The sequence below is a fragment of the Coptis chinensis genome, chromosome 2, assembly GCF_015680905.1.
Source record: "Coptis chinensis isolate HL-2020 chromosome 2, ASM1568090v1, whole genome shotgun sequence".
NCBI classification, from domain to species: domain Eukaryota; kingdom Viridiplantae; phylum Streptophyta; class Magnoliopsida; order Ranunculales; family Ranunculaceae; genus Coptis; species Coptis chinensis.
The window spans coordinates 102,038,839-102,060,900 of record NC_141457.1 but is presented as its reverse complement, the minus strand read 5'-3'; the positions used below and the strand labels follow the sequence as shown (position 1 = coordinate 102,060,900).

Genomic DNA, 22,062 nt, shown 5'->3' with positions numbered 1-22,062 from the left:
GAGTGGTGATGGCATTTAGCTCACCTACGTTTGTAGTTTCCGTACTAATATTACCGTTTACCTCAAAGGCTGTGTTTGCTGTTCTAGGGTTGGGTATCGCTTGGCCTGGAAACACGCCTTTTGGTTGGGCTTTCTCTTGGGCTAACTGTTGGTTTAAATTATTAACAGATTGTAGAATGTGTTGGTTAGATTGAGCCATGGTTTGGAAGAGTTGTTGGCTCACTTGTATGAAGGTGTCAAGACGATCCGGTTGTGTGGGTGTAGTAGTCACGGGTGGTGTGACTGGAACTATCTCGCATTGATTATTTATAGGCGGATTGTGATAGTTATTATTTACCGGAACGATACCTCTATTAGCATTATAATTATTATAACTATATTGACCTTGTGCTTGACCTTGTCGAGGTTGTGCTTTGGTTGTTATAATTATTATAATTACCCCGACCGCCCTTGTCTGGAGGAGCTTGGTTATAAGCGTGTGTTGGCCTAACATATTGATTATTGTACCACGGAGGTGTGACTTGTTGGTTATTTCTCCAACCGAAGTTGGGATTTTGTCTCCAAGGGCGTTAGGTTCACTATTAATAGAACAAGAATGTTCATAGGCTATAGGGCCGAGTCGGGATGCTCGGGACTCAATGAAACTACATGGATTTGAATTTACATTCATGACGGGGATAGGCTTTTGTTGTACAGAAATGGCCTCAACCTTTTTAGTTAGAGATTCGATTAAATTTTTAAGTTCTAGATCGGGTTTAACCTCAAACATACTGGTAGCCTTAACTGTGGAAGAAGAACTAGCGGGAGAAGTAATCGTCACTGTCCCCGGTTGTTATTTCGCTTTAGTTTGATCCTCTAAAAATTTGTAAGCCTCATTGGCTCCTTTACTTAGGAAACTACCCCCATTCATTATGTCAAGGACTTCTTTATGGTGGTGTAGAAGTCCTTTGAAAAAGGCACGAACTAACGTGTCTTTAGCTAAGTTATGGTGTGGACACTCTATAAGCAGATCGGTGAAACGATTCCAAGCCTCAGAAAATGATTCATGAGGATTTTGTCGGAAAAATGAATCTTGGAAAGCATCTCATCCGTCTTTAGGGGTGGGTAAAAATGTTCCATAAATTTGAACAAGTTTGGCCCACGAGTCCATGAGAATTAGGCTGCGCAGGGAGTTAACCAAGACGCCGCCTTTATCAGCTAAGGTGAAGGAAATACCCTCGGTTTAATCATTGTTCGTACCAACGGTGGGATGATGGAATGTTGTAAGGACTTGTTCAATCCTACGATGTGTTGGTAAGGTTTTTCATGGTCTAGACCATGGAAAAGCGGTAACAATTAAATATGTTTGGGGAATTCGAAAATCCCGTTAGGTCTGCTAGAAACGATGCAAGATTTAGGGCTATCGCTCAAAGCTTTATAAAAAGTCGGAGAGAGGAGTCTCTTTTTCTTGACCATAATATCAGGTGTAGTGTGTGAAATTCTAGATAGGCGTGTTGTATTTATTTCTCTAAAAAAACAAGCCGATTATACTAGAATTAAAACTCCTCACGAAGGAGAAGATCGGGCGAGGTGGAAGAAGGAATACTGAATGCCTCCTTGCTCTGGCGTTTGAATAGCGTCTTGTTTACGCGTGTTCGAAGTGTAAATAAGAGATTAGAACACTGAAAAACTTGACAATTCGAAGTTTAAATCAAACCGTGGAAATCCCGGAATTTCGAGGAGGAGGCGCTGGCGCTCTATCTTTGTGGCTGGCGCTTCAAAAGGCAAAGTCGAGCTCGATAAGATAGCTGGTCGCTTTCTCTTTGAGGCTGGTGATGGCCTTCAGTGTATAAACGAAGTCCAGTAAGATAAGCGGGTCGCTCTCTTTGAAGCGCTGGCGCTTCAGTCGCGTTTTCTCGCGGAATTTTCCAAAACTGAAACGGCAAACCACGGTATGAATCAAACAAGGGTGGGTGGGTGAAATTGGACTTAAAAATAACTAATTATATTATGAAAACAATGCTAAAGTGCAACTAAGATGGCAGCGGCGCCATTTGATAAACGTAAAATGAATAGTTTACCTACGAAATGAACGATGAATTCACAACGTAAGTAAACTAAACTCTTCTTCTTTTACGTGTCTATTATCAAAGCTTCTACTCTCTATGCGAATTGCACTAAATGGAGTACGAAGTTCGTTCCACTCCTAGTTCCCTAGCATGGATTGTTTTCTAAGTCTAACTAGTCGCTCTTAAGTCTATGAGAGCTTTACGAAGGGTGTTATACTACGATGAAACTAAAATGAGTCTACGTTGAATTTAACTACGAATACTATGGAAATATGCTTGTTTTTGAATCTAGATAAAGGATTAGAGGGGAATTGAATCCACCTCGAATCCAACTTAATAACCTAGTATAGATTCTTGTATCTCGATTCTCACGTTCTTACGGCAAGAAATTCGAGTTCTAATCCCTAGTGTTCATGGCATTTCTACCGAGTACTAACTAGCATGTGAAGTCGTCCACCCATTCTCATGGCGAAACACGACTTTCTAGAATGGAATAGATTCTACAACCAATTCTATACTAACCACTAAGTTTTCATCAAGGCTTCATCAACCCCTCTAATGGAGGATTTAGCCTTGATTCATCAAACTAACAATTCCCATTAAATCTAAACTAAACATCTTGAAAAGATTTAACTTTATGCGATTTCACTAAACAATAATCGAAATCTAATTAATAACTATGAAATGATAACAAACAATAATGGAATTTAGATCTATAAATCGAAATTGTCAAAATAACTATTTTTATTATCTAATCAATCAAGAACAATAATTTGAGAGTTTAATCTAAAACAAGAATTGAAATGAAATTAAACTTAATTAATCTAATGAAAACTAGATCTAGAATTAAGGTTTAATGGAGGCTAACTAATCTAATTTATTTTCTAACCTAACTATCTACCATTAACAATGAACTAAGCTTTTGTTTTATACATTCAGATCCAAAATCGTGCATGGGCTTGGAGCCATGTTTTGGGCCGAGAATCGGGGCCCAAAACCCAATTCTTTCAAATTCAAAAGGCCTCTTCAGCTGCAGTTGGCTTCAACAGACTTTTCGTCCACTTCTGCTCCTCTGATTGGGTCAAGGCTTAGACCATTGCAAAGCTCTTTCCGAGCCGGTCGTTTTGACATAAAGTAGGCCCAATTCGAGGTCTGAGTCCAAAGATATGGCATTCGGAAGTTCTGGCGACTTTTTGCTCCTTTATCTCGCTAAAGTGGCACATTTCCGCACATAATGGACTTTGAAGCCCGAAATGCATAAAACGCGCGAATCGGTGTTAACTCTTACTTATTATTCACATAATTGGTCTAACAGTATGATTATTAAGGGGTTAAAACTACAGTTTTGGGCTCTTATCACCAGGTCATAATCTCTCATAACATGCGAATCAGATACATAAGCATAATATCCCAATCGTACTGTAGAATGACCATTGGAAAACAAAATATGCCCAATAAAAAACATAAAAAAAGCCCTAACATATACATCAACACCCTCACTACCAGGTAGAATAGTCAAAGCTAACTCCGCTCGTGTATCAAGATCTAAGAGGGGGTCCATATATACAGTCTTAATATGAGATAGCTTAATACCGGAAAATTATAAGCATCCGCACCCAAACGAGAAAAACTCATAAGCATACTATCCATATTCTCATAATTTGTATGAAAATGTATCGGTTGGCCTATACCGATACTCAACCCATAAATCATAGTGAAGTCTAGTGGTGTGAACCCTAACTCCGCACAAGGAAAATGAAATGTATGAGTTCTACTCCACCATCTTTCTACTAAAGCTATGACCACTGCACAATCAGCCTTCTCATAATCTACATCAACCAAATGACCCAAAGGTGTATACAAAATACTATCTCTAATATGTACAAACTCATCCAAACTCTTAATAACCTTCCACCACTCTCTAACACCATGTAAAGTCGATCTAACTCGGTAGTCAATAACATGCTGATATTATGAAAAAAAAATAATGCATATAAGATAAATAATTAATTGGTCCAACTCAACTAATTAATATTCAAAATATTTAATCAAAACTGATTAATTACCTGAGTATTAGCCACTGCACTCGACACGTGTTTTGTATCACGTGTAGAAGAAACAACTTCCATATCAAGTGCTTCACTGGGTGCAAATTGCCAATCGAAGTCGTTCATCTGATACTCCAGTACATAGGGATGTCTATCAGTCGGCGCAACATCCTCGGGTTCTTCTCCCCCACTATCTTCTCCCCCACCGTATTCTACTTTCTCAGGTTCTTCTCCCTTATCGCCAATGTTGTCTGTGTACTTCCAATCATCACCGTCGAAAGGTTCAAAATGATCCATATCAAATTTTAAGAGTTTAGGTAGGTTTTTGTTTTTTTTAACTAAGGAGAAGGTTTTATAATTGTGAGAAGAGGTGAAAGTGACTGAACCGCGCGACTTTGGAGCTGTTTATATAAAAGTAGCACGCGATGTTCTGAACACCACGTGGTTTTCTGAAAACCATGTAGGCTTGGGCCTGTCAGTTGGGCTTTAGTGGCGCGGTTTTGGCAAAACCGCGTAGTTGCTTGGTAAAATTTTGATGTTGCTCCTAAAGTTGCTTGGTGTTTTTTTGGTTCAAAATTTTGGTGTTTTTTTGGTAGCTCTCCTAAAGATGCTCTTAGGTAGGGAAAAGTTTTATGATTACATGCACATGCGATGCACGTAGCAACAATACAGATTTGTAGAGCACGGAGCCTGATCACGCTGTTTTGTAAAAGTTCGGTAAACTATACTTTCATTAAGACAAAAAAATTACAAAGCTGATTTCACATGTACAAAAACACAAAAAATAAACGTAAGTATAAAAACATCCCAGACATATACATTAGTTGTAGGCTACTGCTCCAATCTGCTTTACCACTTGACAAACTTCGGGTAGTGAATAGCAACCTGAAATAGCACCACAAATCATTTTTGAAACAAACACACAATTGCATTATGAAATAGTAGTTTTGAGAGGATCCTAACTTAACATAACTGCAGTTGAATGCATTGCCTTCATTCCGACAGTAATATTGAACTTTTAGGTACCAAGTTTCCCTGCACATTATATATCCAACTGCCTTCAGGAAAAAAAAAAAATTGGTGAAATGCTTTCATCAAAAAAATTTGATGAACTGATTTCATATGTAGAACCACATATGTCCAACTGAAATGGAAATATGTTGTAAATTATACATATAACACCTGTTTCATTATATAGTGGAGGTTATGACAATACTGTTGGAAATATGTTGTACCTTATTGACACAAAAGGTTAATAGTGGAGGTTCTGACAATACTGATTTCAAACTAAATTCTAATATATAGTGTACTTTAGAGCCTCTTGTTTATGTTATAAACTCACTTCGATTTGTATGCTCCTTGAACATGGGCCAGGAGACTACTCACATGTAATAAGGTAGCATCAGAGACAGGTATGGATTCCATTTCAAATGACCAAGCAACGTAACAGGTACAATTTATGGAATGTCACTTGAGGGATTCAGTTGCAGTTGGCGTCATAAAACTGAGACAACAATTGTAGTTTATTAATTTATGGAGCTAAAATTGAGACAACAATACAGACGCTGAGATTAAATAGACAACAATATATATATATATATATATATATATATATATATATATATATATATATATATATATATATATATATATATATATATATATACTGTTAAAATTCTTGATGGTTTAACACTATTTTCTCCCAAAAAACCTAAGAAGGAAAAGTCGGGAAATTGACTGAGGTAGGGGATAGCAATTAAATGGGGATAACAATTAAATACACGGTCCTAGAAAAATCACAGAATGTTAAGATTATAGAAAATTACTTTAGTTCAATCTCGCAATAGTGTCAGTTTCTTCTCAGCCTCCTCTTGAAAGTCCCAGAATTGTCATATCTACTTCCTGGATAAGTGAATATATAACATAAAGAGATTAGTCTCACGGAACAACTTGCTAAGCATTATGTATAAATAGGCATTATATGTAAAACAAAATGTTCCTACTTGAGTGATTAGGTTCTGACATTGGTAATTCATGACAATTCTTAAACATTCCAATGTAAAAAAAAAAAAACTCAACTATCATTTTCCTTTCTATAATGTATATAAGGTCTAAGTATATAGATACGCCTTACCTGTATGACAATAGAACTAATAAGTAATGTTCCTTGAACAATAGCATGTAAAAAATTGCACGAATTAATTACATGTCATCTATGGGCAGACATGAAAGTATATAGTTGTATTTGGATTCCACTCAACAAACAAATCCCACATAACCAGTTCCTTCTTAGCCCATCCTCAAACACTTCAAAATTTATTCAAGTCCAGTTCTCACCGAAATTGCATACACCGAGAGAGGGAGACCAAAGAAGAAGAACTTGCACACATCAAAGATGAAATAATTGAGATATTTATTCTTAGACGAAGAGCTTGAGAAGAGAGAATGGGGGAGACGAAGTGAGTGGCCGAGAGCAGAGAGAGAATATTCGAGCGTTTTGGGGAAAATATCCTTAGATAGCCAAAAGACCAAAATGTCCCCCAAACAAAAAGTGAAAAGACAAAAATACCCCTGTGACGTACGTGAAAAATACTGTTCATTAGACCCCAGATTTTTCTAATATATTAAGATTAAGATTATGACATCAAATGATTATCAGTTATATTATTATATATGGACCACGTATAATGAATATTTATGTACAAATAATTGCTATACAGGCCCACTCATACCACTTTCTAATTATTATTGAATTTACATTGTGAGTATTTCAAAGCGATGGAATTACAGTTGAACTTGTAATAGCTCAACAACCTTTATTCGATACGCAACAAATTTTGGTTACAAAAAGAGCCACATAAACATTTATTTGTTGTAGGAATTTTAATAATTTTAGAGTAAAATATATCGAAGTTTAAAAATTATTACGAGTGTTCTACTGATAATTGATGGATGATAATTCTTTGATCTAAAAGAGTGAAGAGTGTTTGTGTGAATTATTGTTATACTTAGTTTTGTGGCACTATATTAATACCATCAAAATTAATGTTTTCAACATTAATGCAATATTGGAAGAACTTTGTGATACAATTTCTTCATTCAAACTTTGTTTTGTAATGTGTTTGCAAAAACATTAAGAATAGATAAATTAACTATAAAAAATAATGAAAAATGTAGAATAAGATGGAATATTTGAGCATTTTATTGTAAGTTCAAGGTGTGTGTTAGAAGCTTCAAGTTTGAAAATGGAATGTTATTTGAAAGACACACTCTTCTTCCATCCATTTAATTATTAGATTGTTCAAATTATCACATGAATGGTAAATGTTTTAACGTGTATGATTTATATATGTTCATAGATTGATGTAAATATGATTATTAATACAACACTAATTATACATAAAATATTATCATGTAGGAAAAGAAAAAAATAAAAATAAAAACAAGTTTTAGTGTTTAAATGATTGAAATTGTTTAATAATCATAGTAAATAATAAATACCCGAATTATAACTGAAACCAATAAAAAACAGTGGGTTTTGATGGTTTTGGATTGGATTCTATAATTCTCATACTAAAACCGTTGAGAACCGAAACCAATAGAACCACAAATAGTAAAACCCAACCCAAAACCGACCCGTTGGCACCCCTAGTCAGGTGGCATCTTGGTAAAGTACGGTTGCATAAAAATTGTTTGCAAGCACAATCGACTCTTGCAATCTATATAGCGAAGTCTACTAATTGATTGCTATGGTGAAAACTGAAAAGAGCCATGACACAGTTGCAACACAGTAACATGTAAGCCTCGAGCAAAAATCAATGCATCATATGACTATGTGAGTGATGTGAAATGTGACACACCTCAAGCAATTACGCCAAAGGGTTTGTTCACACTTCACAGTGTATGTTGGCCTCCCAAAAATCTGCCTTGGATTAATTTGTCTAGACTTAAAATTCAAACCCGATAACCTAACTAATCTATAGGCTATACCGCTATAGTGATTTCTAGGGAGGCCAGCACCCAAGAATCCACACACGATTTGATACGGTTATACACTTCTGGGCTTTGGCCTCTGTCCACTGGCTTCAACACTGTAGTTTTTCAAATGGAATAGAATAGATTAGAATCTATCATTAACATTCTAGTAAATATGAAAACCTCTCGAGAAAATCAATCCATTTGAAGCTTAATAGAAGTTAAAATTTCAAGCTTTGAGTTTTAATTTACACAACCATGTACAGATTCTGTTTATCAGTGTCAGTGGTTAAACCACAGCGACAAAAAAAATGTTCTCTTTCATTTACAAAATAAAAGGCATGTACGTGGTTTAATTCAACAATGTCAATCAACTATTTATTTAAAGTTAAGTAGATCAGTGCAATGAGAAGATGGAAGGGGTAGCTGCTGGGTTGCCAATTGCAGCTACTGTTTGGCAACATTGGGAAGCTATCCGGAGGAGGCATTTGACAGTTTTCACCGTTGAAATAGATTGTTCGGGGTAAAGCCCACCCGTTGCTGAACGTAAACAATTCTGCTTTCTTGCCCATTAGAATCTCAGTTGACACTGAGCCCTCTTGCACATCACTGGCTTGTAGAAGCATCTCGTTAACGCTACTTAATCCCCAGAAAAGGGCCACTTCATCTGCCAAAACATTACATGCACGAGTCATCGGAGGGATATCATATCATTAGCAACTAAAGCTTAAGAATTACATGCATATTCCGAAGGAAAAAATTTAAGTACCTGCAAATCCATATGTTTGCAGCAATGTACTGTTAAAGCTGTAAACTGAGGGAGACATACTCAGTCCAGGATGCTGAACTACCAAATTCCAGGATGAGTAATTTCTCCCGTAGTTGTAGTTAGAGACAGTTAGTTTTATCCTCCAATTGTCTCTGTAGTTGATTTTCACATGCCAGTGGACTCGAATTGGGCACATGTGATCGGTGCACATCATCCTGTTCTCGAGGTTTGTTGGATCCGCTTGCAGCAATGAAAAATCCTGACTGCAGTTACATACATGCATTGGAAAAGGAAGACAAAATGTTAATAGCTTGATCAAGACAATTCAACATATATGCAGTTACCAAAAAGAAACAGCACAAGAACTGATCAAGCTGATGTTACCATTACTGTTATATGCTAATACAGATCGAAAACTAAAAACCATACCCAAGGCATGTAGAAACACTGTTGCCCGCAGCTTTGCATCCGCAAGTGCAAGTGGGGCATGAAGTAATAGTCTGACTGTAAAATGTAGAGAGTGAAACACAGCAAGTTGGTAGTTTATTAGCCACAAATGGAGAGTACGTGCATGCAGATTTCCAAGTCCCTGCAAATTCAGAATTGAAAATTATTAGAAGATAAATGGGATAAAGGGCTCTATACCGATTATGTATAAATGCACTAACACTGTCGTTAGAACTATTTTGTTTTGACATTGTGTGCTAGCAGTCGATTGCTTACCATCTTATAATTCGGTGTCAGACAGTTAAGGTAGTTCAAATATTGTTTCTTCAAATCATTGAGAAGGTGGCTCAACTTACTTGCACGCATGCACAAGCCCCAAGGCAAATGTACAGTACTTAACCATACCAGACCCAGCATACACAGGCCAACATGGCCTCAGTGATAGTAATAGGCAATCTTAACCAAACTTCAGGTCAGTTGATAGGAAAGTACTTACTGAAAGCCTGCTGTTCTCTTCTGCCGCCAATAACGGGATATATTGTGGGTTTAAAGTCAGCCAACGGGCCGCAAGTGTATCCTGGACCTGGTGCCATTATAGTAAGATTTTGAGGCATAAACCCCGAAGAATTATTATTTAAGTTGCCAACTTTAATCTCGAAGGACGAAAAGGACTTAGAAGGCTCAATTGCCCAGGCAGAGAGAAGGCCGTCATGGCAACAGTTTTCTGATTGGCTCTCTCCTGGAGCTTCTGGAGTGAGATCAGCGATGACTGGGTTTCTTTGGCAAGAATGAGGAATCGGGTCTTCCTTGAAAGATGAGCAGTTTCCCTGCCGGGTTGCAAAGGCACCATTCATGGACCAGATTATCTCATTGCTGGCCCATGTCCAACCAAGCTGCCAACCTGGTTTGTCAACATGGCGATACTGGTAGTAGTTTTGGATGGTCACTCTGGCCTGCAGACATTTAGATACGATATCTGATGAGTTCCTGGATAGTGATCAACATATATAGAAAGTCAAACTGCAAGAAACCAGCAGCTCTGGTAGGCTTAGTTTGTGTATATATAGTTGGTAGTAACCCAAAACTCCTTGCCAACAATTAGTGTATTAGTGTATAGTTGGTAGTAACTAGCGAGGTTAAGCGGATTTCTTGCAAAAGAAATTGTAATCAGACTTTAAATCCATGATAATTAAGTAATTCCATTCTCCCATGTGTTTTATCAGCATTTTAGATCATCTTCCATGTTCGTGTCCAATAATCAGTTGAACAACAGACGATAAAATAACACTCTGTGACCGAGTATAACACTAACCATATACCCATCTGTTGTCCATTGATAGATGTCAAAAGTAATTGTGATATTCCCATTTGGATCCAAAGGATCATAGCAATCTGTAGATTGAAGGCATATAGGATCAGTGTAAGCAGCAAATTCAAACAAAATAACTTAAACTAAATAACAAAGGGAAACAGGTGCATTGCCTGCAATCGTGAAAATGGCAACCAGCAGACATGCTGCAAGTAGAAAAGGCCTTTTCTGGACAAGAAGTAACTCCATTTGAACTTAGAGATTAGCAACTAGAACTGGATAGAACTCTTTGACTGAATATGAAAGCAAGGTTTCCTAAATACTTGTAAGAGTATACAGCTCAAGCTAGAAAAGTCATCCTGATTCGTATCTCATCCACATATGTCAAGCTCGAGTAGTACAAACAAGAAGCATTGTAAAGTTCAAATGAATAAGTGTATACAAAATTGCCATGATCATTTCCTAGGATAATATACATCAGAAGATTCTTTTAAGTGTACGTCAACAAAGAAACAGAACATAGAGTTTTGGAACGTAGCTATAGTCTTTCATGCTAAAACAATCTAGTTGACTGCACCAGGGCGGTGCAGAACACTTATAACATGCATCAATTGAGGGGACAAACTCGAATACTCGATCATTTGAAAGGCAAGTTGATTGTGACATGGAAAAATAAACTTTAAAAGAAAAGGAAAAACTATGAAGAGAATAATCTAATACGTCTTCCTTCTTCACAAAGAATCTTTCATTAGCCGATGTTCCATTAAGTTCAGAAAGTATGAATTATTAAGTCAATTAGTCGACCCAAGTAAAAATTTCAGCATACAAATAAACAATGATGTTTGACAAAACAAATCAGGTGCATTGTAAGAATGGTCTACAATGTCTCAGAGCAAGAACTCCACCGCGTATTATCCCACCTAAAGGTTTGCTGAACAGCCCGCATTAAACTATCAATCCCACTGTACATCTTTTTTGTTTTATCACGCTTGCCACCACGCTCAAAAACCAAGATTTTAAATAAGATGCCCATGGTAAAACCACAACTTTTCTAGTAAATGAAGAGGGGCCACACTTCACAGATTACCTTCTATTGTTTTTCAGTTCTTAAATTCTGCTTATTTTTAACTGGATTTGCATCTGACTATGACATCAATAGGATAATAACTAAGAAGAAAAACAACTAGTGTTCCTCTGGTTCAGACATCCACGGCACCGCATTTTTCATAAAACTGTCTTCAAGACTGATTTCAATCGTACGGCTTTGATTTACTTTTCGTCCAGGAGAGCTCCTAGTAATGCCGGATATAGGATCTTTCTTCAACCATATTTGCCACTTCGATATTTTCAGCAATCTTGCACAACCAGTAAAATACACTTACATGAACAAGCAGATAGTGTCCACTCTGCATTGCTAAGCCCATCAGCTCAGTGGAAAGATACATGAAAAAACACCAGGCAGAAAAACAATGCAGTTATGTCTGACAGACATGTTATGGTTATGCCAACAATTGTTGGAGTTATCCCTCACATGAGGAGAGAAAACAGATGCGTAAACGGGCTTAATTCGGGCGTTGGAAATGCTTTGGCGCCAGCGCTCGGATCATGCCGACTTATCGGGGGTTCGATAGAATAGGGCGACCAGCTCATAGAGGGGCGAAGCTTCGGCCTTCCATGTCTTAGCCGACTGCGCCATCACATGCTTCCAAGGCCAGTCTATTTTTCGTGGGCTTGCTACAAGTACCACGCGAAAGTTGGTTTTGGAGATAAAACCAAAATCAAGGTTTTGGAAAAACCTAACCAAACAAGTCAAAAGGATTGGAATCCGGACTAAAACAAAGAGAGTACCTTCTGAGATACAACCCTCAGAAAGAGATAAGAGTGATCTAGTAAGGTGAGAGATAGAAGGAGAGATTGTAATCTTCCTTCCCATTTTATTAAGAACCTGGCTCTTGTGGAAGTAGGCATCATTGGCGAACCCGGTAAATCTTTGTGTTGTGGTTTGCTTTTCTTTTTACATTATTATCCATTGTTAATAGTTGGGTTTTAGCGAGTTGGGCATGTTAGTATAGGTAGTTTGTGATATTTGAGATTTATCCGAGTTGAAGTGTGTTCATACAAGTTATCGTGTAGTGGGGAACCGATTGGTATTGGTGTAATCCCCAACAAGTGGTATCGAGCCTTGGTTAGAATAGCCTAGGGTGTTATCCGAATCTTGGTCGAGAAAGTGTTTGTGAAATTCCCCGAGAGAAGATTTGAGGTTAAATAACTTGTAGAGATGGACCATTAAAGTGAACACCGTGATGATGAGTCCGAATAGGAAGAACTACACCATCCGGAAAGCCAAGATGGAAGACTTGCTATACCGCAAGGACTTGGCACTTCCCATTGAGAATGAGGGAGTAAAACCCGTAGAAAAACAAATGGGCCGAAAGTGGAAAAAGCTTGATCGATTGGATACATTCGACAGTGGATTGACGTTGTCTTTCACCATGTGGCCCAAAGACTACTGACCTTGATCTACCATGGAAAACTTCGAAGACCTTTATGAGAGGAAGTCGGGTGGAAACAAAGTGCTAGTCGTTAAGAAGTTTGCGAACCACGGTACCAAGAAGGTTCTTCAATGTCCGAGCATCTTAATGAAGTACGAGAATATCATCAATCGATGCATTTGATGAAGATCAATTTGGGAGGCGAAGTTGAGGCTTTGTTTCTATTAGGCTCTCAACCGAAAGTTGGGAGACATTAGCGTTTTCTACATGGAGCAGCCAAGGATGGAATTGTTACCATGGAGATGGCTACCACGTCTTTGTTGAATGAGGAGACTAGAAGGAGTGCAAGAAGCAGACTCTTCTCACCTCGAGAGATCCTTTCACGAGAAACGGGGGAGAGGTCAAAACAGAAAACCATCTCGTTCTAGAGGTGATGGCGAAGTAAATCTAGGGGTGAAGCTAGAACTCCTAAGACGAGAGGCAATGTTACTATTGTGCCAAAAGGCCACTTCGGATATGAAGAACAACGAAGAGGGATGAGAAGAATAACTGTGTACATGAAGACATGGTGCGAGGAACGGAAACACAAAGTGGAGAGATACTACCGCGACTATGAAACATGGGAATCAGGTGTATCGTTGTGGTGTGTGGCCGCCTTAGTACCTCATGTCGGGATATAGAGTGGGTGATAGATACGGGGAGCATCCTATCCGTCACACCGCGCCGCGGGGATTCTTCACTACCTATGTGGTGAATATGGTGAAGTGAGGATGGGTAATGATGGCGTCTCAAGATTATAGGCATTGGAGATGTTCATATAGAAACCAATGTCGGCTACACCTTGACACTTCAAGGATGTAAGACATGTCCCCGACATACGGTTAAGCCTAATTTCGGCCGGAAATTAGATGACGATGGCTTTGTAAACTCGTTTGGTAACGGGTATGGAACCGAAAGCGAGGTTCCATTGTAGCGGCGGAGGAAAGAAAACTTGCTCTCTTTACAAAACACAGGCTAGTTTGTAAAGCGTAAGCGAACGCGCGTAAGAAGAAGCTTCATCCGAAGCGGGCACAAGAGAGGCGCGGTCACATGGGCATAAAAGGGATGGAAGTTCTTGCCAAGCAAAAGGCCATACGCGGACATTAAAGGTACACATTTAAATACATGTACTCATCTTTGTTTGGTAGGAAAGCAACACACAGGTGTCTTTCCAAAGATTCCCGTCTCACATAAAAGGACAATATTGTCCTTGAGCTAGTGCACCATGCACTTATGTGGTCCTATGAGAGTGAAAGGGGAGTTTCGTGACTTCTTGACATTCATTGATGATCGTCCAAGAAAGATATGGGCCTATAGTCGAAGACCAAGGATGAAGTACTTGGCGTGTTTGAGAAATTCCACGGCATGGTGGAAAGAGAGAGACTGGGAAGTTGTTGAAGTGTATTCGCCGGATAATGGGGGTGAGTACATTGGGCCATTTGAAGAATTGCGAGTCATGGGATTAAGTCATGAGCGCACCGTTCCCAAGACACCGCAAAACGGAATGGAATAGCAGAGAGAATGAACCGTACCATTGTAGAGAGAGGATGAGATGCATGCTATCTCACTCTAAGCTACCTAGAAGCCACCGGGTAGAAGCAATGCGTCATACAAATTGCATGTGATCAACTGTCGCCGGCAAAGCCTCGAATAGTGATTATCCGCAGAGAGTATGGTCGGTGAGATGTTGATTATGGATACTTGGTGGTATTTTTCTGGTGTAGGGCATTTGTGCATATTAGAAGGATGAGAGATCCAAGCTTGATGACAAAGCCAAGGTGCATTTTTCGGGTTATGGAGATGAAAAGTTTGGTTACAAACTCTATGATCCGATTAACAAGAAGGTAATCCGAAGTCGAGATGTCAGGTTCTTAGAAGACCAAACCATAGCAGACTTTGAGGAGGTGAGAAGAATGATGATCTTGTTGATTGAGAAAGAAGTTCCTACCGTGGAGCGCGCGAAGGCATTGAGAATGCAGAGAACCATGAGTTTGAAGCTCATGATGAGAATCCTATTGCTCATGATGGGATAGAACCTATTGGTATAGAAGATGAGATGAGATGCATGAACCACCACACCGAGCAAAGAAGTGCAACCTCCGAGGCACCGCCAGATGGGGCAAGGAGGTCCGACAGAGGAGAATAGCTTCAACCGGTATCCACCACATAATCACGTGCTACTATCGGATGGTGGAGAACCTATGTACTATCAAGAGGCACTTGAAGGTACGCACAAAGAAAAGTGGTTGAAGGCCATGCATGACGAGATGAATTCTTTGCATAAGAATCACACTTATGAGTTAGTTGAGAAACCCACAGGGAGAAAAGTTCTCAAGAATAAGTGGATATACAAAGTCAAGCATGAGGGAGAACAAACCCAAGGCATAAAGCTCGCTTTGTTGTGGAAGGGATTCGGTCAAAGAAAGGGATTGACTTTGATGAGATTTTCTCTCCTGTAGTAAAGATGACTTCTATCCGGGTGGTATTGGGTATGACATGCAAGTATGAACCTAGAGGTTGAGCGACTAGATTTTAAGACAGCTTTTCTTCATGGAGACCTTGAAGAAGATGTCTACATGGACCAACCAGAGGGGTTTGAGGTCAAAGGCAAGGAGCACCTAGTATGCAAGCTAATAAAGAGCTTGTATGGGTTGAAGCAAGCACCGAGACAGTGGTACATAAAGTTTGACTCCTTTATGGGCGAAGCAAGGATACAAGAAGTCCGCTTCCGATCATTTGGCGTTTGTTGAGATTTCCGGATGGGGATTTCATTGTCTATTCATTCTTTGATGTGGATGATATGTTGATAGTTGGCCCAAACATCAACAAGATATCCAATTTGAAGAAAGACTCGAGTAAGTCCTTTGAGATGAAGGATTTGGGTCAAAAGCAAAGCAGATACTTGGGATGCAGATCACCTCGTGATGAGAAAAAGAGTGGGAAGTTGTGGCTTTCAAGAAAGCTACATTGGAAGGTGTTGAAGAGATTCAACATGGACTGCCGGCCGGTCCGGTTGTCCGCTTGGTGGCCGTTCCGCATGACCAAAGAGATGTGTCCTAAGGGTGAGCATGAAGCGAGTCGGATGGAAAAGATTCCTTATGCATCCGATTGGGCGGTTTGATGTATGCCATGGTGTGTACTAGACCGGATATTGCTTTCGCCGTTGGGGTGGTAAGCGATTTACATCAAATCGGGTAAAAAGAGCATTGGGAAGGTGTTAAGTGGATATTGAGATATCTCAAAGGCACTTCCAAATCATGTTTGTGCTTTGGTGGAAGTAAGCCCTTTACTTGAAGGCTACACCGATGCAGACATGGCGGTGATGTTGACTCGATGAAGTCCACCTCCGATTATCCGGGTTACTTTTGCGGGGGAGGTTTCTTGGCAATCTAAGTTGCAAAAGTGTGTTGCCCTCTCCACTACTGAAGCCGAAAGTACATTGCAGCCAGAAGTGTTGCAAAGAGTTGCTATGGATGAAGAGGTTCTTCGACGAACTAGGGCTAAAGCGTAAAACGGTTTGTAGTTCTATGTGATACGGTGAGGCGCCATCCACTTGAGCAAGAATCCGAAGTTTTCATTCTAGATCCAAGCACATACACGTGCGTTATCATTGGATTAGAGAAGTTTTTCGAAGACAAGCATTCGCGGTATCGAGAAGATCCATACCGACAAGAACGGGTCGGATATGATGACCAAAGTCTTACCGAAAGGTAAGTTTGATGTTTGTTGTCTTTATTGCGGAATGGCAACACACTCCTCCCCGTTGATTTGGCAATTGCATGGAGGTATCCCCTCACCGTTCGAGGGGGAGATTGGAGTTATCCCCTCATGACATGAGGAGAAAACAGAGTCGTAAACGTTGGAAATGCGGCGCTGAAATGCCAGAATGGGATAAGGCGACTTCGCCACTACGGGGGTTCCGATAGAAAAGGCGACCCCGCCATAGAGGGGCGACCAGCCGCCAGCTAATGTCTTAGATCGACTTCGCCAATGGGGCGCCAAGGCCAAGGCCAGGGGGCTTGCTACAAGATTACCGCGAAAGTTGGTTTTGGAGATAAAACCAAAAATCAAGGTTTTGGAAAACCTAACCAAACAAGTCAAAAAGATTGGAATCGGACTAAAACAAAGAGAGTACCTTTTACAGAGATACAACCCAGAAAGAGATAAAGAGTGATCTAGTAAGGTGGAGAGACTGAAGGAGAGATTGTAATCTTCCTTCCCATTTTATTAAGAACCGGCTCTTGTGGAAGTAGGCATCATTGGCCGAACCACGGTAAATCTTTGTGTTGTGGTTTGCTTTTACTGCTTTACATTATTATCTATTGTTAATAGTTGTTTAGCGAGTTGGGCATGTTAGTATAGGTAGTTTGTGATATTTGAGATTTATCTGGAGTTGAAGTGTGTTCATACAAGTTATCTGTGTAGTGGGGAACCGATTGGTATTGGTGTAATCCCCAACAACAATTCGCTCATGCAAATCTTTTCATGCTATCTTCCTTTTAAATCTATTCCATGATTACCCATAATGATGCCATTCTGCCTTGAATCAGTGCTATTAGATAGTATGAAACCCCAACCCTGCAACTAAGCCAGCTCAATCACATGTTAAAGGGTTAGTTAGACTTACCCCATTAATAGTTGCAATTAGTGTTTACCCCCATTTTCAAAAATATTAGTGATACCCCCCAATTGCAAGATCCAACGGCTGCAAGATGATTTTTTTTCCAGATAAAGAAATCTTACCGTTGGATCTTACAAATGGGGGGTATCACTAATATTTTTGAAAATGGGGGCTAACACTAATTGGTAACTAGTAATGGGGGGGTAAGTCTATCTAACCCCATGTTAAACCCCAAGCACCAAAACTTGTTCAGGTATTTCATTTAATAATTTGTGAGAACTATCGTAACTCATAATGAAAACATAGCTGCAAAAGACCTTACAGAGTTAGAGATCATGAAAACGAAGTTGACAGTATCGCTAGCAACATTGGTGATTTGTCGCACTTTGTTACAGTTTTACAGTTGCGCCAGAAGAATTTAGGAGCTGAGCTATGAATTGCATATCCACCGTCCAACAAACAAATATGGCACACCCACATATATCGATCGTAGCTTAAATATCGGTAATGCCATTGTGAAGGGAACATTTGATCTTGTCATTTGTTTAATCATAACACCTGTGTCATGGACAAATATCGTCAATACGATATTTTGGCAGTTATTATTGATATTTTGTATTACAATTGAAAGGTTGCAGGAAAGCGGGAAAAGGAAGGAAGGAGAGGATGGAGAGGATGGACACATGTCAAGAGGGGATTGATCCAATCTATTCTAAAAGAACTATAAATAGACTAGCAAGGAAAAGATTGATTCATTGGAAATCATTACAACAAAATGGAAAACTGAGAGTAAGAGAGAGAGAAAAAGAGAATACTGTAACCGATATTATTACTCAAGAACAAATATTATTTCAACTCGATTTCAATCTTGATCTTTCATCTTAGCAATTTATTACTATTAATAGTGATAAATTTCTTAGAGCACTACATTGGCGCCGTCTGGGTTCAAAGACAAAAATCGCGACTGTGATTTCTTGTTGTCTTTTTCTTTGGTTGAATCCATTAATTGAAGTTTTTAGTTAGAAAGAGTAATCAGAATGCCTCCAAAGCGTGCTACAGCAAATAAGGCAATGATAGTTAATGAGGGAAGCACTTCTCAAGCTATATCTAAGAATGAAGAGAGAAGAACTCGAAGATCCACTAGTAGGATGATGGAAGAAGCAGAGGAGATACAAGAGAAAGAAGTGTCATTGAAAGATTTGTTAAGAAGGATGAATGATTTAGAAAAGCAGAATCAGATGTTAATGGCTGAGAATAAACTAATAAGGGAAGAGAAGGTGAAGCGTGCTGAAGACGCTAGGTATGAGAATGGTGATGAAGAATCGAGTTCAGAAACTCCAATAGTGTGAAAAAGTTATTTAGAGGAGAGAAGAAGGAGTCATATTGGAGAAGTACAATCGATGGCAAAACAACACCGACAGTAGCCTAAGAAGAAGAAGGAAAAGTACTAGTTACAAAGAAAATGGTGCAAGAAATGATGTCGAAGCAGTTAGGGGATCAGTTGTTAGAAAAAGTATCAACATCGATAAGGAAGCTAGCAGATGATGTCGGTAGAAATCCATTAAATAAAGAGATAGAGAGGGCTTCGTTACCTCCGAAGTTTAAAAATCCAAAATTAAGCCAGTATGAAGGAGCTACGGATCCAATGGACTATCTTTTTAGTTATCGACATCAGTTCTCAATATATCAGGGTACCGAATATTGGGATACTGTACTATGTCGATCATTTTAAATAAAGCTTAAAAAGGGCAAAGCTTTAAAGTGGTTACAATACAATTCGAGAGGGTCAATCTCAAGCTTTAGAGAAATTGAAGAAAGGTTCATAACTAATTACGGTCACCGAGGGTGAAACCTAAGTAGGTGTCGGCTTTGTTTCAATTAAAAAGCAAGCAAAAGAAATAATCTATGAAGGATTTCTTAACAAGGTTCAAATGTTTTGGTGGAAAGGTTAGATGAATCGGAAATGACGACCGCCATAGTGTTTCAAGCAGGATTAATGTCAGGATCTTTTATGCATAAGTATTTACTAAGGAAACAGGTTAAAACATTGCAGGAGTTGTATAACAAGGTCGATAGAGATATATTAGTAGAAGAGGGGTTGAGAATTGCCAATGCGCAGGCAGTTTTACAAGTAACCGATGCGGGGAAAAAAGAAAAGGATAATAAGGATCGCCATGAAGGATGAGATTCCTCAAAATCAGAGAATAAGAGACCTCAGGACAATTACTCTAATCGAGATAATCAGCCACAACAGAGATGGAAATATAATAAGACTTTGAGAGAGGAACTCGATCCTAGTAACTTTATAGCTCTGAATTCTACCCCAGAACATATTTTGTGAAGAATAGAAAAGGAAAATTTTGTTGTGTGGCCGAAATACATTCTAAGAGAAATAAAGGGGAAGCCGTATTGTCAGTTTCACAAGGTCGAGAACCATGAGACAAATAGATGTCTCCAGTTAGTAAAGGAAATAGACAGGCTAATGAAAGATGGAAAGTTGAGAGAGTTTCGGGCAGATATCAGGCCAGCAGAGACGACAATGATACGAGAGAAACCTTTAGGGGTAATAAACATGATTTATCGGGGGGAAATTCCTCAGAAAAAGATTGTTCGAGATAAAATAAGGAAGATTTTAACGGTCAAAGAAGTGCTCGAGGTCAATATCGAGCCATTACCAGTGAGCCAGCAACTGATATCGGCTAGTGTTCCAGGGGCAATCATGTTCGTATCGGAAGATTTGTCCAAGGTAATGTTGCCACATGATAATGCTTTGCTAATCACTTTGCGTATTTCGGGTTATGATGTACAAAAGATATTAGTGGACTGTGGTAGTTCAGTTAATATTCTATTTTGGAAGGCGTTTAGCGGAATTGGTTTCGATGAGTCACATTTAAAGCCCTTGAAGTTCAGTTTGTATGGGTTTAATGGAACGTGTACTAGACCAGCAGGAGAGATAAAATTGCCAGTAAGAGCGGGGCCTCAAACGGTGATGACAAAATTTGTGGTCATCAAGCACCAGTCTGATCATAATGCTATATTAGGAAGGAAATGGATACATAAATTGCATGCTGTTCCTAGTACATTTTATCAAGTTTTAAGATTCCCAACCATATCTGGTTTACATGAGATTAGGGGTGATCACCAAAAGAATCGAGAAAAGTGTAATTTTGTTCTGATAAAGGGAATGATGAAGGGTAAAGCCCAAGATATGAGGCGTCGTGTGGAAAACTCTACATAGCGATTCAACAAACTTCACCCGACATCAATATGCGATACGTATAGGTAAAGTTCACTCAAGAGCTGAAACAACATGAGGAGCAACCATGGGAAAGAAAAACAATAGAAGCAGTGGAAAGGATTAACATCGGGTTAGGAGAAAGTGAACGTCATACGTTCATTGGTACAGAAATGGAAAAAAAATATAAGAAAGGAGTTGGTAGTCTTTTTAAAGGAGAATCAGGATGTTTTTGCATGGTTGATGTCGGATCTCACTGGTATCGATCCAGATATCTGTACGCACAAGTTAAATATGGAAGAAAATGCAACTCCAATACATCAAAAACACATAAAGGTGAGACCAATATACGAAGAAGCAGTGCAAGCAGACATACAAAAGATGTTAGATAATAACATCATCAAAGAAGTCGAGCATTTTGAATGGGTAGCAAATATAGTGGTTGTGCCCAAGAAAGATGGTAGAGTTTGGATCTGTGTCGACTTTACTGATGTAAATAGAAAGTGTCCAAAGGATCATTATCCTATGCCTCGAATTGACGAGTTGGTAGACCGAACCGCTGGTTTCGAGTTGATTAGTTTTTGTGATGGTTATTCAGGATATTTTCAGATTTTAATGGCTGTACTAGATCAGTTAAAAACGGCATTCGTGGTCAATGGAGGAATATAATGTTTCATCAGAATGCCATTTGGTTTAAAAAATGCTGGAGCCACGTACCACAGATTAGTGGAGAAGATGTTCAAAAAACTCATCAAACGTATTGTCGAGGTCTATATCGATGACATGGTCATAAAGTCTATGAAAGCGGGAGATCATATAAAGGACCTCAGTACTGTATTCAGAATACTGAGAGAGTTTAATATGAAGTTTAATCCGGAAAAATGTACATTCGGGGTCAGCTCGGGCAAGTTTTTGGCTTATATTGTTACGAAGCGGGGTATCGATGCTAATCCTGATCAAATACGAGCACTTCAGCAAATGTTGTCACCAACAACCCAAAAGCAAATACAAAGGTTGATGGGAAGGATATCGGCGCTAAATAGATTCATCTCCAGAACTTCTGATCGATGTAAGCCACT

General features: G+C 39.1%; 1 protein-coding gene and 1 long non-coding RNA gene across 4 annotated transcripts; both read right to left on the bottom strand.

Annotated features, from left to right (window-relative positions):
* Positions 1–4,809: 4,809 nt before the first annotated feature.
* LOC147519753 (uncharacterized) lies at positions 4,810–6,560 on the bottom strand. Of its 3 annotated transcripts, XR_015214282.1 has the most exons (5): positions 6,231–6,560; positions 5,923–5,998; positions 5,483–5,600; positions 5,060–5,131; positions 4,810–4,981 (listed from the first exon to the last, which is right to left on the bottom strand). It is a non-coding gene; the product is annotated as an uncharacterized LOC147519753 (long non-coding RNA). The 3 variants fall into 3 exon arrangements; XR_015214283.1 differs by lacking the exon at positions 5,483–5,600 and having other exon boundaries at positions 5,060–5,154; XR_015214284.1 differs by lacking the exon at positions 5,483–5,600.
* A 1,728-nt stretch (positions 6,561–8,288) lies between these two features.
* On the bottom strand, positions 8,289–10,995 carry LOC147519752 (COBRA-like protein 1). Its single transcript, XM_086591303.1, has 6 exons — positions 10,770–10,995; positions 10,600–10,679; positions 9,784–10,240; positions 9,270–9,429; positions 8,841–9,103; positions 8,289–8,738 (listed from the first exon to the last, which is right to left on the bottom strand). Exons 1-6 carry the CDS (start codon positions 10,843–10,845, stop codon positions 8,446–8,448), a joined length of 1,329 nt encoding a protein of 442 aa, XP_086447429.1. The 5' UTR covers positions 10,846–10,995; the 3' UTR covers positions 8,289–8,445.
* Between the last annotated feature and the right edge of the window lie 11,067 nt (positions 10,996–22,062).